At 48.6% G+C, this 17,666-nt stretch overlaps 1 protein-coding gene across 1 annotated transcript; it reads left to right on the plus strand.

Moving 5' to 3' along the window:
* Nucleotides 1-754: 754 nt before the first annotated feature.
* DHX30 (DEAH (Asp-Glu-Ala-His) box helicase 30) lies at nt 755-17,663 on the plus strand (the record flags this gene model as incomplete). The annotated part of the gene is given in 18 exon segments (XM_009700254.1): nt 755-881; nt 3,155-3,265; nt 4,923-5,278; nt 6,089-6,215; nt 6,904-7,053; nt 7,824-7,976; nt 9,669-10,288; nt 10,290-10,473; nt 11,667-11,745; nt 12,438-12,542; nt 13,654-13,829; nt 14,687-14,893; nt 15,288-15,369; nt 15,999-16,192; nt 16,275-16,434; nt 16,737-16,894; nt 17,374-17,477; nt 17,651-17,663. Coding segments are annotated over 16 exon segments (2,706 nt in total), but the record flags the coding sequence as incomplete, so codon positions are not given.
* Between the last annotated feature and the right edge of the window lie 3 nt (nt 17,664-17,666).

Below are 17,666 nucleotides of genomic sequence, written 5' to 3' on the forward strand. Positions count from 1 at the left end.
GTTATTTCACATTATTACCAGTGACTGGATCTAACGTGTAACTTGTGTGTGTTGTCGAGACCCTCGATTCAACCCCGAGGTGATATGCTTGGTTCAGGAGGGCGATGCAGATACCAAACTCTGTTCAAAATAGTTATTACACAGTTTGTTTTCAGTATCAAAGAATGACACACGGAGCTGCTTTTGCCTGCGTCGTGAGGAAACAGCACCAACTCCATACATTAATCTGGGACTTTGAATTCAGAGCAAGGATATTTGTATTTGGATTTGATATGTCTATGTAGTCTGTAACTTTTTCTGTCGGTACTGTGTTTTGGAAGGGGGGCCGGGAGAAGTCATTCCAAACTGTTAGGTGATTGCTAGTGTCACTGGGTCACAGAGTTAGACTGTCAGTGCTGCAGCTCTAGCTAGAGGATATTCATACTTTTAAAAGAGGGAGAAACAAATTATCTGTGCGTTTCAGGAGAAGTATGGGACATACAGTATTGTTGCCCATTTTGGATTCGCAGTGTCATCTTACGTTTGGAGCTCAGGAGACTTTGCGCTCCTCTGTACCGTTTTGCTGATGCCTGGAGACGTTGTAGGTGAACCACTTAATGCCTCTGCCTACTTTTCCATCTGTAAGCTTAGAGACATTAATGCTCACAGAGCTGCAACGAAGCAGGTGTTAAAACATGTCTTTCAACAGGACTGCACAAGAATTATAAGACGTTTAGTTCCTCTGTTTGTTGTTCTTTTTTTTTTTTCTAGATTCCAGAGACTTATTAAAGGAATTTCCACAGCCTAAAAACTTGCTCAACAGCGTGATTGGACGAGCCCTGGGCATTTCTCATGCAAGGGACAAGCTGGTGTACATCCATACTAATGGGCCAAGAAAAAAGGTAATCCTGTTCTGCTGGGGATGGGTGGCGGGTAGGTATGTTGCACACAGAGTGGGAAGCGAGCCAAGAATACTGCTAGTCCTGGAAACAATTCTTTAATAGAGAAAAATGTAAAAGTTGCGTGATAGTCTTTCAAACAAGAAATATTCTCACTTCTTCCTGTTTCTCATTATTTTCACATGCATTAATAGGTATATAAATGTGGGTCCTGTCCCTCTCCTTTTGTGTGTGGAAGGATGGATTTATTTTTTTTTAAGTAGCTTGCTGTAACCGGCTTTTCTCAGCAGAAAGACACATAGTCCGTGTTCAAATGTGCTGGGCTACGTACCCCGCTACCTTAGAAAATTAAAATTTAAATGCTATATTTTTAGACCTTAGTAGGCCTAGATTTTATTGTAGATTCTAACAGAACAAATGCCTAAGCCTAAAATGTTCAGTTGCAACCAGAAAAGAAGAATTTGTTTGCAACGGAGGGAGACTTGTAATACTACTTAAGGGCAGAATGAAATACAGACTCTTTTTTTCATTAAATGAAGCGGAGGAATTCCAAGCAAACAGTTTGCCGAGTAGTTTGAGCTCTTACTGGGATGCAAGAGGCCTAGATCCGAATCTGTGCTATAAACTGAGCAGAAGGTCTTAGCTGATAGGTGCTCTGTGTTCAAGGGTTTGCCTCCTTTTATCATACTAGGTCTCATTCTAGAGCTGAAAGCGCTTTCCAGCTGAAGTTTAACTGTAACTACATTCCAGGAAAAGATTCAGTTCTGATGGATTAACATTTTCCAATAACATTCTGTCTAAAATTTCCCAGACAGTTTTTATTACCACATCCTTTTTTAGGCAATACATTAGTAATGGTTACTTTAGAGTTCCTTTATTATTTGTGTTTTTATTTTTCTTGCTTTTCCTCAAGCAGTAGTGCAATTTCCTAACTTAAATTTTGGAACACCATAACCAATGCCTCATCATTTTAGTTTGCGTAATCAGTTCACGTTCTTGCTAGCACTTAAATAGGTTAACGTTGAGGATAACTTCAGATTAAAACAAAACAAACTAAACCAAAAAAAAAAACCCCGGTAAAGGAGCTCTTGGAGAAAATGAGGGTTGGATAGCAAAAAAAACCAACCAAACAAAAAAACCCACCAAACCCAAAAAACAACCACCCAGAAGTGTGTGGCGACAGAAGGACAGGTGAGAACCTGGAGAAGTCTTGGTTGGAAGTGAGCAAGGAAGCAAGTATCAAGTAACTTGGCCTTCGTGAGACAACTTATTTTCTCAGCAGGTCTGTGCCTTTTCATGCAGAGCCCCTGGGCAAAATACGTAGCAATTTCCTACAGTAAGATGAGATTCAGATGGCAGGCAGGCAGCCAGATGTAGACTGTTGAAAAGTCGGGAGCCTTTTCTCTAGCCTTATAGGTGGGGTTTTCCCAGCAGACCTAAAAGCCACCTTTCATCTTTGCTGCAGAAACAGGAGAGAATTCCTGAGGCATTTCCTTTCTTTGAGCCTTGCAGAAACTCAGCTACAGCATCTGCAGGGCCAGGAGTAGAACGAGTTCTTGATTTGGAGCAATTTTTAAAAAAGAGCAGGGTTCAGCTTTCAGCATTCTTTGCCTCTGGAGGTTTTTCAGCTTCTCTCATCCAACAGTTCTGGTATAAGAGGAACTGTGGTGGTACTGTTAGTTCCCTTACTAGCTTGTGTTGGGCAGCACATACTGAGGGCTGGGTTCTCCTGTGCCTGATGAGTACGGTAGCTGCCTGTGTAACTGATGCAATATGCCGCTAGTTAAAATAACAGTAAGGAAGCGGGTAGGAAGATTTGCTTGCCATTGCAACTGGAAATGTGTTGGAGAGTGCATGTTGCCCCTCAGGCATGGTCTGGTATGCTGCAGTGGACATAGGAACAGTTACTCTGAAACTGAATTGTTCTTGCGATGAGCTCTTGGCGTTTGATTCCTCTGAGCTGACACACTGCAGCCTGTGAAGCTCCGGCCCAGAGTACGTGGCACTGTGCTGGAAGTCAGCCTGGCTTCTGGACCTGGCTCAGCCATGCAGCTTCCGTGTGACTGTGGGCACCTTGTCTCCCTTTTTCAGGCTTTTCTTTCTATGTTACAGGGATGGAGCGTCCCATAAAGGGACCAAACAAGCGGTTAGTTTGGGATTTTAATTCGTAGTTCTCTTCTTTGCCTGGAGTTTGGAGATGTTTGAAGTACGTATGATCCTGGAGGAGAGAGATTGTTCTGTACTGTCTCACTTTACTGGTTCTCTTTGCTTTTCAGAAAGTCACTCTGCATATAAAGTGGCCTAAGAATGTGGAAGTTGAAGGCTATGGGACCAAGAAGATTGATGCCGAGAGGCAGGCAGCAGCTGCAGCATGTCAGCTCTTCAAGGTGAGCTTATGCTCCTCCTTAGCTTGAAAAAACAAGCCTTTGAGTGTGCAGGCCTCATCCGTTTTGGTGATACGGTGTTTGACTTTTATCTCTCTCTCTGCCTGTTCACTTTCTTAGTTGGCCTATCTGTTAATCAAGGGTAGAGGGTGAAGCCTTGAGCTCTCTGAATCCCTTTGAGCTTAAAAGCCCACTTCCTTCATCCAGGCATGAACTCGCTAAATTCTTTGAGTTCTGGTCTTTGTTCTTTACGTCCTAGACCTTAATCAGCTTCTATCTTAGTCTCAGCATTTATGGTGAGTAGAGCTTCCCTTGGGTATATTTGCTGTTACTGTTCACTAACTCATGCTTCTGTCAGTCTACTTGCATTTATTTGCAAGCGTAGTCCCTTCAGAGGCTCTTGTTCCCTCTTCAGGTAAGCCATAGTGTGGCAGTTAGGTGTTCTCTTTTACAATTGCTCTTTAAAAGTTACGCTGGTCTGCCACTTATTTATGGCTGGAAATGGTCGATATGTGTGCGCAGCCAGTTATCAAACAGTAAAATTATAAAGTAAAAAATTATAAGCAATATATTCTTGTTTTATCCTCACTAGTCAGTGTGCACTGAAAGCATTTTCCTGCTTTCTTTGAGAACCTGGAAGTTTTTAAAGGAAAAAAATTCCTACCTACACTTATGTTTTCCCCCAAATTTTGGAAATGGCTAAACTGTACATTAGATCTTAACCTTCCCCCCCAAAACCAAACACCCTGAAAACATAGATTCAGCATGCAGAGCTTTAACTGTGGTGCTTTGCCAGCTAAACCTATAACCTAACAGAAGACTCTCGTGATGGGAGGCCCTGTGCAATCATAGCTGTAGAAATAGCTACAAATGCTGCTTTAAATAAATAGTTATCAGTTCAAGAAAAGTAGTAGTTTCTAATTAGTGCAGAGAGTGTCTGAATACCGTGATTTTGAGAACAGCAGCTAGCAAAGTGAATTCTTGCCAAATTAGGCATTCCTACAGCACAAAATCATACAACCTTGTCTCTGATACGGGGCCATTGAGAGGCCTAAAGATGTAACTTTTATTGCAGTGGTCTGTGTTGCACTCTAGATCTGTCTGGAGCTTCATGTAAAGTTCAGTCCTAAATGTCGGTGGTGGGCCAGCAGTAATTAGGAACTCCTCTGTTTCAAAAACTGCTGGGTCAGGGAGGTCTTACTACTGCTTATACAAATAACTGTTCCTGTGAAATGAAAGGAGGTGAACCATTCCCTGAATTCTTATCTTGTCTTATCCCAGATTGTACTTGTTTAGACTGACCTTTCCAAAAAGATGCATTTCATACTCTGAGGTGGGTTTCAAAACTTCAGAATGCTAAACACAGTTAATAGTTTGTAAAATAGCAATAAATCTTGGCCAACCCTTTCTAACCAGCTATGCGATGCTAAGCAACTGTGCTCTGTAAAGTGAAGCTGGTGAACAGATTCCCTTTCTTAAGAAATACTGGCAGGAGGAAAGCTTTAAGTTTCTGGAAGTCCTTTTTCTTTCTCTCTTTTTCTGTGGGATATGAAAAAATTGCTCCTGCATTTCTCTCCTTTACCAGACGTGATTTAGTTTCCTGCAGAGTTACCCATATCTGTCTTTTTACTGCACCTAACGATGTATTTTTTTCTTGTAGGGCTGGGGTTTGCTGGGGCCCAGAAATGAGCTCTTTGATGCTGCAAAGTACCGGCTTCTCGCTGACCAGCTTGGCTGTCCCGACGAGAGGTGGTGCTCGGAGGGCAAGTGGCGCTCCAAGTCCGGACCTTCTCTCGCTGACTTGTCAACCTGCTGGCGACGGATGGAGCCGGACGATTCCATCCAGCCCATGGAACAGGGCAGGATGCCTAAAGCAATGAGGAGAGAAGAGCTGGAGGAAGGGGAGCTAGAGGAAGGGGAACTGGAGGAAGGAGAGCTGGAAGAAGAAGCAATTGATGTTTCTGATTATCTACCTATGGCACATCAGGATGCTCGCACCCCAGGCAGAGACGCAAGGTACGTCTGCCCTGATGGCTGCTAATCCAGGGCAGTAAAGAGACGAGACTGTTCTTTGTAGCTGATGCACTCTTGCAGTTCCTCACAGTTGAGCTGCTGCTTCCCATGTCGCTAGTGTGGCCTGTAGATGGGCCAGACACTGACTACTGTACCGCTGTCTGTGCGAGCAATAGTAGGGCAGCCTGCTCTCGTTCCTGGCTGTCATCGCAAGGGAATGACAGGCATCTTCTCTGGAGTCTTGCCCTTTGGAAAGACTGCTGCCTCCTTGTTACCTGCCTTTCTTATTCTTCTGTGCCTGAAGAGATTTCCATTCCCAGAAGTTGTGCACGTGCACTTGGGACATTTTTTTGACCACCCTCGTTTTGAGAGCAATATTAAATCTGCCTCTTTTCATCACCATAGTTGCTCACTTGACTTCCTATTTTATGAGCACAAATCTTGGATTTTTTTAGTAGTCAGCAGGAGTAAGATCCATAAGGACCTGATGGTGGTGATAGTTTTGAGGAATGCTCTTTGGATTCAGAATTATTTATTTATTTAATAAATCTGTTAAAATCTGGTGATGCTATCTGGTTTGTAGTGTTAGCGTAAAGGTTTGGTTGCTTTTTAGTAGGTGGCTTTACTGGGCTGGCTGATTGTTCTGTGACTGACAGATTTTGGTAGCAAGATACAGCTTGACTTTTCAGATGACCAAAATTACCTGTGCCTTTAACTACTTAGTTTCAGACCTCAGTAGCAGACCTGAAGGTGAGGTAGGTCTGAGCACAGAGTGGATATGTATATATCAAACTGTTCTCATCTTCCATCTAGCCGAGGAGGGAGTTCCATTGAAATGACAGATGACAACACTGCCATCCGTGCCCTGACACAGTTCCCACTTCCTAAAAATCTCCTCGCCCAAGTGATTCAGATTGCAACCTCTTCCTCCACAGTCAAGGTAAGGTGCTGTTTGACCCCTGCCAGCGACAAAGCTGAAAACCCCATCTGGAATCACTTTGGGTGCTTTTTTTGGGCAACCGAGAGCTGGGGAGAGAAGGGAAGTTAAAACTAGGCCTAGAAAAATCAGCCTGAAGAGCAAGGGAAAGCCGTTGTGGTGAGAATTGAGGAAATGTCTTAATAGAAGCATGAGGAATGTTGTTACTTGAGGCCAGGGCGGCAGAGGAGCCTTGCATTTCCCCATATATCTGCAACAAACACAAGTTTGTATTACTCGGAGAAATGTGTCATTTCTGTGCTGATGGAATCTTTCCACAACTTGGTTCTTGCCAGTATCCGGTGATCCTCCTCCTTGGTATGTGTCACCCACCGCCTTTCCAGACCTCATGTGCTTAGCAAACAGTAGCCGTGCTCCACCCCAGAGGCTCTCAGTGAGGTTCTCCACGCAACTGTCTGCTCTTGCTTCTGCTTAGCCAGTGCCTTGTGAGCTCGGGACACGAAATTCAGTGAAATAAACCTGTTCTAGTGCACTGTTCAAAAAAAACCCCACCCACAACCAAAGAAAAAAAACCAAAACAAACACCCCCCCCTAGCAATTTAAGCTCTGCTTACAAAGATTGTGGTGTATTTCCTAGTTACGTAGGCTCTTACTACCTCTCCAAATCTGATGTTGTTTATGTGTCTCTTAGGAATACATGCAGTTCCGTACAGTAGGCACCAAGACCAAGATCTGCAAGCTCACGCTCCGCTGGCCCTGCCCGATGACTTTTGCTGCCAAGGGCCGTCGCAAGGTGGAGGCAGAAAACAAAGCAGCGGCACTGGCCTGTCAGAAGCTTAAGGTAAGTGCACGTGGCTCCTATATCCCATGTTTAATGTGTCTATAACTAAAGGCTCCTTGCACCTGAGTTACCGTATTTGAGCCTAATGGGGTGATGCCTGAAACTTTCTGATCTTTGACTGCATGCTTAATAAACATGTATTTCCAAACCTTGGGATTCAGTCCAAACTGCTGTTGTACCCTTCCAGTGTCTGACCTGGGAAGGCTGTTGTGCTTGTTTTGAGCCCTTGAGGAAAAAGCAACGGGTAGGGATCACCCTGGAAGTGTTAGCTTGTTCTCTTAGCCACCTTGCTGCTGTCTATTAAGACAGACTATCTTCTCATTCTTGTAGGTGGACTAATCCAGACACATTGCTGCAATAGTTTCACTGCAGACTCTAGAGTCAGCAGAGCGGGAGTCCAAGAAAATAACATAGGGCTTCTTATTGAATGGGCACAACATGCCACACCGCTAGCAGGAGAGTTAACAGCCCTTGCAGGAGGGTTTTGTCAGATACAATTGTGGCTGCTGTTTTTCTGACGGGTCTGTTTGAGACCTTGTGAGCGTTGTGTTGGGGGCAGGTAGCAGTTGGCTCCAGGGTGTCCGTTTTGCCAGAGTTGAGATGGGATCATGTCTGGTTTCTTGCTGTGGCAGAAGCAGGAGGTGATGCATTTGGGATAGGGGGTAAGGAGTTAGCCTATCCGAACCCATACCACCCATGCGCTCTATATAGCGGGAGTTTGTACGCAGCAGTCGTGTGCCTGATAGTGTTGTTTGCATCTTCCTTTGCAGAGCCTTGGCTTGGTGGACAAGAACAACAACCCCCTCAGCCATGCTATGTACAACATGACTTCGCTCCGGGAGCTTGGTGAGAACCAGAGGAAACCCTGCCACATCAAAGTCCCCGAAGCAACCCTGCGCAAGATTGAGAACTATCTGAATCACGTAAGGCTTGTTCGGCTGTCCGAGAATCACCTTTGGCTGATCCCATTTAGCTTCAGGAATTGCACGTGGGTCAAAAGCTTTGTATCAAAATGAGGGAATTCCTGGCTTGATAGTTTGCCACAAAAACTGATCAGTCTCTGCTGACCTTTGGGGAAAGGAGACCCTTTCCGGGCAGTGGGCCTTCTCTGTATGCATCTGTGACATTTGTCTGCATTATTTGGCTTTTGGGATGTTACTGAGTGCAGTTTTGGCTTGCTTGTAGCATCCTTTGTAGGCTCGCGAATGCTGCCTTGTGCAGGCGTTGGTTCCACTAAACTCTGGTTGTGCTTCGTAGCTTTACAAGGACCAGGTGCCGGTACTTGCACGTTTCCCTTGGGAGTGTCTCTCACAGTGGTGTAGGTTAGTGGTGGGTGCAGGTCCCCAGGCACCTGGTGGTGCTTTCACCCAGGAGATCCCTTTTCCTGGTGGACCGGTGGGGAACGGACACCCACGGGAGCTGAAGCAGTGCCGAGGCAGGGTTCCTTAGGAGCGTTCACTGCCAAAGCAGGAGTTAGTGCCAAGGTAAGATGAAGTTGAGCATAGAGCTCAGGTACAAATGTGTGTAGCTTATTGAAGTCATTGAAAGTAATGCCTGTGTTTGGAAGTTGGAAAGTCTCTGATGCAGCACCCTTGGGCCTGAACAGTAAAGATCTTGGGTGATCTTCACAGTATCTTACAGCTGCTGTAAAGTAAACGAAGCAGTAGTAAATGTCCTCAAAAGCCAAGACTGTGCCTAAGACAGCAGCGGCTTCTGAGTGACCTGCTGTAAGTGACTGAACTAAGGGTTAGAAAAGTTAGAAAAACAGCAGCGTCTTGAAGGAACCTGGTCTGCTTCCCATGCTTACACGAACGTGAGCGGTCACACCACGTGTGGAAGGGATGGCTTTGCGACTGAATAAGGCTGGATCCAAAAGTACTGATCTGTAGCTGAACTTTCAGTCCTGCGAACATCTGGGCCAATGCTTTGATTTGTGTTCTTCACACCACTTGTGGAAGGGATGGCTTTGCGACTCTGAATAAGGCTGGATCTGAAAGTACTGATCTGTAGCTGAACTTTCAGTCCTGCGAACATCTGGGCCAATGCTTTGATTTGTGTTCTAGACAATTCCTGACATGTTGTTGCTCCTTTTAGTTCTTCCTGTGGGATGTGGGACTTCTGTCTTTTCTTTTGCCAAGATAGAATATTTCTGGCTTAGCTGAACGCGTACGTTTTGTGCAAGTTACATGTCTGGGCTTCCTGAGGCAGAAGAGGGTGGTGGTGTGACTTGATAGTTTCCAAAGGTTGTCTTTGAGGGGCCGTTGCATCGCTTGCATGCAGTGTAGCCGCTGACTTGGAGAGCTTGAGTTACTGTTTTGTGCCTGTCAGTTCAGGCATCGGTGCCAATACCTCTCTTAAGATAGGGGACGCAATGAGGAAAATGCAGGGAGCTCCCCAAATTAATTCTCACTTTAAATAACCTCGATTCAGAATGTAAGCGGCTGAGTTACCTAAAATCTGAAGAGACTTTGGCAGGGCTTCATGGTCATGGCAAAGCTTCATGATCACTGCAAAGCCAGTCTGGCTGAGTCTGTTCCAGACACTTGTTTCTTTCTCTCCTTCTCAGGACCAGCACTAATCTTTTTGTCCCTATCAACTTTCTCTGTCTCTCCCAGTATCCAGTGGACATCAGGGAATCCAGGCCCCGGATTGCCGATGACATGATGAACCTGAGCAAGGAATCTGGTGCGATAAGTGATGCGATCACGGGGAAAACATATATACCCATGTTGGAAGCAGAGGAAGTGCGCCTTAGCCAGAATCTCCTAGCCCTCTGGAAAAGAAGAGGATCCTCATGGCAGGAGAGCCACCCACTGCCGGTCGATCCTCACAAGGACACCATCCTGTCAGCCATTGAGCAGAACCCTGTAGTGGTAATAGCAGGAGACACGGGCTGTGGGAAAACCACGAGGATCCCTCAGCTCCTGCTGGAACACTACATCCTGGAGGGACGTGGCGCCCGCTGCAATGTAGTGATCACCCAGCCGAGGAGGATCAGCGCCATCTCGGTCGCCCAGCGTGTGGCACAAGAGTTGGGTCCCAACATGAGGAAGAACGTGGGCTACCAGGTGCGACTGGAAAGCAAGCCACCGGCCAGGGGAGGAGCCCTGCTCTTCTGCACCGTGGGCATCCTGCTGCGGAAGCTGCAGGGGAACCCCAGCCTGGAGGGTGTCAGCCACGTTGTGGTCGATGAGGTCCACGAGCGAGACGTCAACACTGATTTCCTGCTCATCCTGACTCAACCCTGACCTGCGCCTGGTCTTGATGAGCGCCACGGGAGACAATCAGCGTTTCTCGCATTACTTTGGGGATTGCCCTGTGGTCAAGGTGCCGGGTTTCATGTACCCAGTGAAGGAGTACTATCTGGAGGAGATCTTGGCCAAGCTGGGCCGGCACCGACACCGGCACTACGAGATCAAGGTGGGTATGCGGCGTGGTGAGTAAGCGGTTTCCCTTGGATGAGACACCGACTTCTGGCATATCAGGAGGGGCGAGTTTGGGCCTGGAACTGGTCCCTCTTTCCTGTGGCTGTTGAGCAGTGTTTGCTTAGCTTTAGTTCCACATCAGCCCTCACACGGTAAAGTCAGCTTAGTAGAATCCCGGAGCATTTTGATTAAATTATGGATGAAAGTGGCTTCAGATTTGGGTCTAAGTTACTTTTGTCCCTCTTTAATGTGGTTTGTTTATGTTTGAGTAAGCTAACAGCTCGTTGTACTTGTGTATGTATATGCGTAGATACAGACTTGAATGTTTGCATACTCTGTGCAAGCCTGGTCTAAGACTGGGATGGTTATGGCTTACAGCAGTCTGTTACCAAAGCGCTCACCGTCCTGCATGACTGAATTCCCCGATTGCTGCTTTTTGCAACTCATCTTACTGTTCCCCTGGAAAATGCCCTCCAGACACGTACTCTTTGCTGTGGGTAATCTTACTTCAGTTGCGGGTCATGGAGTCACAGGATCATTGAGGTTGGCCAGGACTTCTAGACATTTTCTAGTCCGGCCTGCCGGACTAGAAACAGTCAGCCCATTTCTGCAGCCTGTAGAGGTCCCTCCCTATGGCTGAGCAACCATCCGGTGTGTCAGCCACTTCTCCCAGTTTTGTATCATCGGCAAACTTGCTGAGGGTGTCCCATTGCCTTCAGGGCAATCTTCCTGTTTCTGTTGCGGCTGGGATTTTTACCTGTTGGCCTGATAGGTGTGTTCCAAATTACTGACAGATACAAAAAGTGCTGCTCTGTGCCTGGTGGATTTGAAGTCCCAGGTGTATGTGGCACAGTTTTGTCCCCCAAAATTTCCTGGTAATTTTTGTTACTCGTTAGGTGCTGTGCAGTAGAGGTACGCACATCTCAGTTAGCTTCCAAGTCGGGAGAAGGGGAAAGGGACTGTATATTCTCACTGCACAGCAGAGGAAACTGGCAGCAGTTGTGACCAGAGCAGGTTCCAGATGGAGCCAAATCCAGGCTCCTGAGGTTCCTGGCTCCTAGTCCTGGGCAGGCCGTCCAAGTACAGGCATTTGCTCTCCCCAGAAGATGCTCTGGGAGGCTGCGTGCCTTTCTGCTGTCTGCTAGGTTGCCACTCATTTATCTGCATGTGTCGTCCTGTTTTATCCAGCAATCGGATGATGAATGTGTCCTTGATCTTGATCTGATCACCGACCTCGTACTCCAGATTGATGCCCACGGAGAACCAGGTAGGTTCTGCCTTGCCTCCTTGCTCTTGCCTTTTGCTGGGGAGGGAAAGAAGTGAACCCTGCAGAGCCCAGACCCTTTGTGGAGAAAACATGATGCTGAGCTGGCTTCTGCAAGGCCACCTTGAATTCCTGTTGAGCTGAGTGGTCTCGAGCAGTGTGGCATGAGCTATTTCTGAGTCTTTGGTTAAGAAAATGTCCGAGTCCTCAGTGTCCGAGTCCTTGGTGTCCTGAGATACAGCTGTTCCTGCAGGGGTGAAGGGCAAGACTTTGTCCTCCAGCGTTTGCAACCTTGTGCTGCACAATTTGGTTATTTTTCTGTATTGGAGAGCCATCCCTGTTAAAAATCTTTGCCTGTGAGGTGATGTTTTTGTGAAGGCAGCAGGACTCTCGGATGACTTCTAAGAGTTTTAAGTGTTTCAATGCTAGGAGGTATTCACCCTCAAACTACTGGTAGCCTGGTTTCTTTCTGGCTTTCAAACCTTGCCCTAACCAGCTCACAGAAGCAGATACAGCATAGCAGGTATGAAGTCTAGACGAACGTTCCCCTGGGTTCGACTTCCCATAATGGTGCTGTGGACTTGGGGAAATAACGGGTGTCCCTTCTGCGCAGCAGCAGCCATTTCTGTGTCTCCAGCTGGGGAAAAGCGCTTGGATTTCTAGGTCGTTTGTTCTTAATTCTTGCTCTATTTCAGGTGGGATCCTCTGCTTCCTCCCTGGTTGGCAGGAAATCAAAGGAGTGCAGCAGCGCCTGCTAGAGATGCTGGGATCTCAGAACAGCCGGTACCTCGTCTTACCAGGTGAGATGGCGGGGCCAGACCTTTTCTCCCCAGGATTCGGGAGAACAGATAGGCCAGTTGACAGGATGAGCCTCTTCAGCTATCGCGCTCTGATACGGAGCAAGCTTAGTATGCTCTGATGTACGTACCTGTTGTGTAATGGTGCGTGTTAAGCCTGATTAACTCCTCCTAGCAGAGGCCATCCAAACCTGTATGTGATCAAAAAACTGGCTTCCTGTTTGCCTCCAGCAATTCAGAATTAGGCAAGGAGGAAGTGGCTAAATTCTGTATTGCTGTAGCTGCATGCTGAGCCTACCCGGAAAAGATCTTCAAGACCTGTTTAGTGGGATGGAGATACACTCCGTAGCTCAGCTTTGGTTAGTGAATTTAACGTTCTCTATCCTAGGAGGAAAACTTATAACAAAAGCCAGTACTACTCTGCAAAGCTGTAAGATTTTGGGGGTTGGCTGGTTGGTTGGTTGGTTCGTTTGTTTTTAACGGTCCTCCCTATTTGATGTCAAGTAAGGCCAGCCAGGAGCACAACTTTGAGCAGCTCAGTTGCTGATAAATGCAGGTGTTCTTTTGTGCAAACTGTGTGTTCTTGTGCTCCCCTGCTCTTCTGTGTGGTTGCTGAGAATTTCTCCGCATCACTGATCTGTAATAGGGCAAATATGTGATTTAGAACAGTTACAGGCCCTTGCTGATAACCATTTTTGACCAAATGACAATGAGGATACCCTGTTCCCCTGCCCCATAGGTCTTTTGAAAAGGGGGAGCTGCAGAACCAGACTGTGGGAGGGAGTGGGACTTCTGCTTGGGGCCCAGGGATATTCCGATGGTGCCGTTAGCATCGCTGGGATGGGAGGTGTTCAGAGCTCCTGCTGATGTAGAGCCATAGGTGGAAACAACTGAAATGAGGCCTTCCCAAATGGTGTGTGGAAGGTTGTGTCTTCTTTTTTTTTTTCCTGGGGTCTGGCTGGCAGGAAACTGCTGACAATGAACGCTTACAAGTGCTGTCGCCATTTCTGGAAGCGGGAGGTGACGTTACAGGAAAGCTGAAAATCTGCCCGCCTTGGCCTTGTGCCGTGTAGCAGCTCAGCCTGGCAGGACTGACTCTGGTTTTATTTCCTAGTGCACTCCAACATCCCCATGATGGACCAGCAAAACATATTCCAGAGGCCTCCACCCGGTGTCAGGAAGATCGTCCTGGCCACCAACATTGCTGAGACCTCCATCACCATCAATGACATCGTCCACGTGGTGGACAGTGGCACGCACAAGGAGGAACGCTATGATCTAAAGACCAAGGTAGTGACGCTTTCTCGCCTCTAGGTGCACTTGGGATATACAGGACCTGATGGATGTTTTCAGAGCAACATTTGAGATGCTGCAAAAGTCTGCTATCTTCAAAGAAACTTTAGGCAAATCCTACTCCCTTCCCATCTCTCTGTTACGCCATCTAACATCTGTAGCTTTTCCATTTGCTTTCCGCCTTTTTCTGTGATTTCATCGTAAACCTCTTTCTAGCCCCAGCAGGGCAGCTCTGACCTATTAGGTACTGCTCTTGTTTGAAGCCATCTTGACCCCAGTGCCTTAGCTTGTTAGTCAGCTATAAGAGGGGGAGTACAGTGCTCTCGGGCCATGTTTCTGGCAGCGCTGGGCGCTGCAAAGGCTCTTGTGCGTACGTTTTCGTAACAGCGTGAAGGCAGCTGTGCCACTGTTGCTCTTGGAAGAAGGCATTCTGGCTACATACTGCTGCCTCTTCCCCTCCCTGTGCTAGAACGTCTTCTTACCGGGCCAGGTGGCAGTTTGCACCTTGGAACAGTTCTCGTTTAAAACCAACCCTTTTATATTTACCTGGTTTTAACCCAGTTCATCTGGCAGTGCAGCCCCTGCGCTGCCTGTGCCTGTGGAGCCGAGGGAGGTGTCCAGCAGATGGCATAAGGGTCTCAGCCGTGTGCTGAGCAGCTCAGGACTTCACACCCCTGCCTGCTGGAAACCAGCATCGCAAGATGCGGGAGAGTGAGGAAAGGCTTTCCTTGCCCTTTAGCGGGATGGTTGATCAGTCGTGAGGAGTCTTGGAGGTCTGTGAACTGGACGGAAGGCTGCATTTAAACAGGAGCGAGCGCCGTGAGAGCGTTCGCACCTAATCCTTCTTCTCCTAGGTGTCCTGCCTGGAAACGGTGTGGGTGTCCAAATCAAATGTGGTGCAGAGGCGAGGGCGTGCTGGCCGCTGTCAGTCGGGATTTGCCTATCACCTCTTCCCTCGCAGCCGCCTGGACAAGATGCCGACTTACCAGGTTCCAGAGATCCTACGCACCCCACTGGAGAACCTGGTGGTTCAGGCCAAGATCCACATGCCAGAGAAAACGGTAAGCACAGTACATGCCTGCAAGGCTGCAGCCGTCTGAACCAGCAGGACGTGGCCTGCCTGGTGCCAGTTCCAGAGATGTGATTTGACCGCAAACATGAGTAGGAAAAAACCAAGATGCTGATGACTTTCATTCTTGTTTTTGTAAATGCAGTGCTGTCTAGGGATGTTAAGATCAGGAAATGTAGAGATTACTTAGATTACAGAGTATGTCTGAAAGACTCTGCAAGAACGGAGAGGGCTGAGCTCATATCCCTGTAGGCAAAGAAAGAGGGAACCGTGTTGCCGTCTGGGGCCCTGGGGCAGGGCAGTGGGCTCCCGAGGGCTCTCCCACACTACTCCCACAAAAAGGGAAACATGCTTTTTTTTTTTTTTTTTTTTACGCTGTGTTGCAGGCAGTTGAATTTCTCTCCAAGGCTCTGGACAGCCCTGACATCAAAGCTGTGGATGAAGCAGTGATCTTGCTGCAGGAGATCGGTGAGCTAATGCTGTGTCCTGGTGTGGGTGTGATGGAAACATGTTTGTTGTCTAAACACGGGAAGTGGGAGTTGGCACAGGATCCTGTGGGACAGACTGGGCAGGATTGTCCCTAGATAGGGATGGCAGCTGCTGGGGACTGCCCAAACCACACACGTTGTGGTGCTGTTTTATTTCCAGCGCTGCTTTGCTCAAGAAGTGGGGAGAACTTCTTGGTTTAAAAAAGGTTTTTAAAAAAAAAACAAAAAAACAAAACAAAAACAAAACCAAAAAAACTGGTGTCTAAACAAACAACAAAAAAACCACCAAAAAAAAACAAACAAAAAAACACGAACAGGGAGAGGGAGGTGGTGACAGAGAAAGGAAAGTTGTGATCTGGAGTTCATAGCTGGGGTCTTGTTGATTGTCATCTGGCTGTTACAGCCTCTTCTTTGGCCTCAGCTCAGTTAGACCTGGGAGGTTGTGCGTGCTTATTGCAGGCACCTATGCCATGTGCCTCCTCTGGAGGTTACACTAAATCTTCCAAGCCCGATAAGCGGGTTCTGCTGGCAGCTCCCTGAAGCCACTGGCCACCACTTTGGCCCCACTCGGAGCTGATGGACGTGCCCTTGCGGGCGGCTCTGTTGCAGGAGTGCTGGACCAGCGAGAAGCCCTCACCACTTTGGGCAAACGCCTTGCCCAGATCTCCACAGATCCTCGACTGGCAAAGGCCATTGTCTTGGCATCCATCTACCGTTGCCTCCACCCTCTGCTCGTCATTGTTTCCTGCCTCACCCGGGACCCCTTCAGCAGCAGCCTGCAAAACCGTGCAGAGGTGGACAAGGTGAGGAGCTTCTCCTAGAGGAAGGCAGCCGGCGGGTTGGGCAGGGGCTGACGCTCGGCTGACGTGTGTGTCTGTCTCCCAGGCCAAGGCTGTTCTTAGCCGAGAGAGTGGGAGCGATCACCTCGCGTTTGTCAGAGCTGTGGCAGGCTGGGAGGAGGTGCTGAGACGCAGAGACAGTCGTGCCAGGGATAACTACCTGCAGGACTACTACCTGTACGGCCCCAGCCTTCGCTTCATCAATGGTGAGTCTGAGGCGCCTGCTTTTTCCCCCTCTGTCCCCTGAAAAGGCTGAAGCGCTGGTGAAGAACGCGGTGCAGAAACGGGATAGACTGGGCAGGGGACTGCTGCATTGGGCGCAGGTTCTGGCTTTGGCACTCGTGAGGGCAGACGTAGCCCTGCGTGCCAGGGCGGCCACAGGCAGGACAGATCTCCTGTCCTAGCGCCCAGGCTGAGCCTCCAAGGCCAGAGCTGGTGCTGCCCTGCTGAGGTTCTTCCATTCAGTGGGGTGAAGGAGAGGGTGAATCTGTCTCCTTCCTCCCTGTAGGCCTTGTCAAGCAGTTCTCTGAGAACCTCTACGAAGCCTTCTTGGTGTCGTCCCCATCTGACTGCACCATGCCATCCTCTGTATGTAACCAGTACAGTGAAGAGGAAGAACTCGTCAAGGGAGTCCTCATGGCTGGGCTCTACCCCAACCTCATCCAGGTACTGGCTCCCTGCTCTGCCGTCACTCTCCTGGGCTCGCTGGTCACTGCCGGTAGCCCAGGGAAACATCAAGGTGCCAGAGGCGCTTGCACTTCCCCGGGAGCGTGTCCCCTAGGCACGCTGCCTGCTTGTGCTTCTCCGTGCCGCTCCGGCGCTGTCCCTGGATCCCTCCTCGTGAGGAGTGGCCACCCCAGCCTGCGCGGGTCCGTGCTTGGGTTCTTGTAGCTTGGTCTGGGAGCCATCGAGGTGGCATCTTCCTCCTCCCGTTTGCTGCCCCTTGCACGGCGGTCGGTGACTGCCGGCTCTGGTCACCCCTACGTATGTACTCTGCTGACAGAGCGGAGCTGCTGGAAGTGGAGGAATACGCTTGCCCCAAAACACACGTAGGAGGGAGAGTTGTGGGGAAAGCCAGGCTGGCTGCTGGTGGTGGGCAGTGCCCGCTGGTTGTGCAGGTGTTGGAGGTGCTCCTCTCGTTTCAGGTGAGACAAGGCAAAGTGACCCGTCAGGGAAAGTTCAAACCCAACAGCTATGCCTATCGGACAAAGGCTGGCACCGTTCTCCTCCACAAGTCAACGATCAACAGGTGGGTGATCTGTGTGTGCCTGTGACCGGGCGCGGGTGGGGACCCCACACCCTGCACTTCACAGCACCAGCTGGCTGTGCCGAGGGCGCCGGCACTGCCTCCGACACGTGTGCCAGTACCGGAGTACAACGTCTGTCTCTGCCTGTGGTTGACGAAGCTGTTCCCCTCTGCAGGGAGGCATCCAAGCTG

This window comes from Cariama cristata, unplaced genomic scaffold, assembly GCF_000690535.1.
Source record: "Cariama cristata isolate BGI_N322 unplaced genomic scaffold, ASM69053v1 scaffold2015, whole genome shotgun sequence".
Taxonomy (NCBI): Eukaryota; Metazoa; Chordata; class Aves; order Cariamiformes; family Cariamidae; genus Cariama; species Cariama cristata.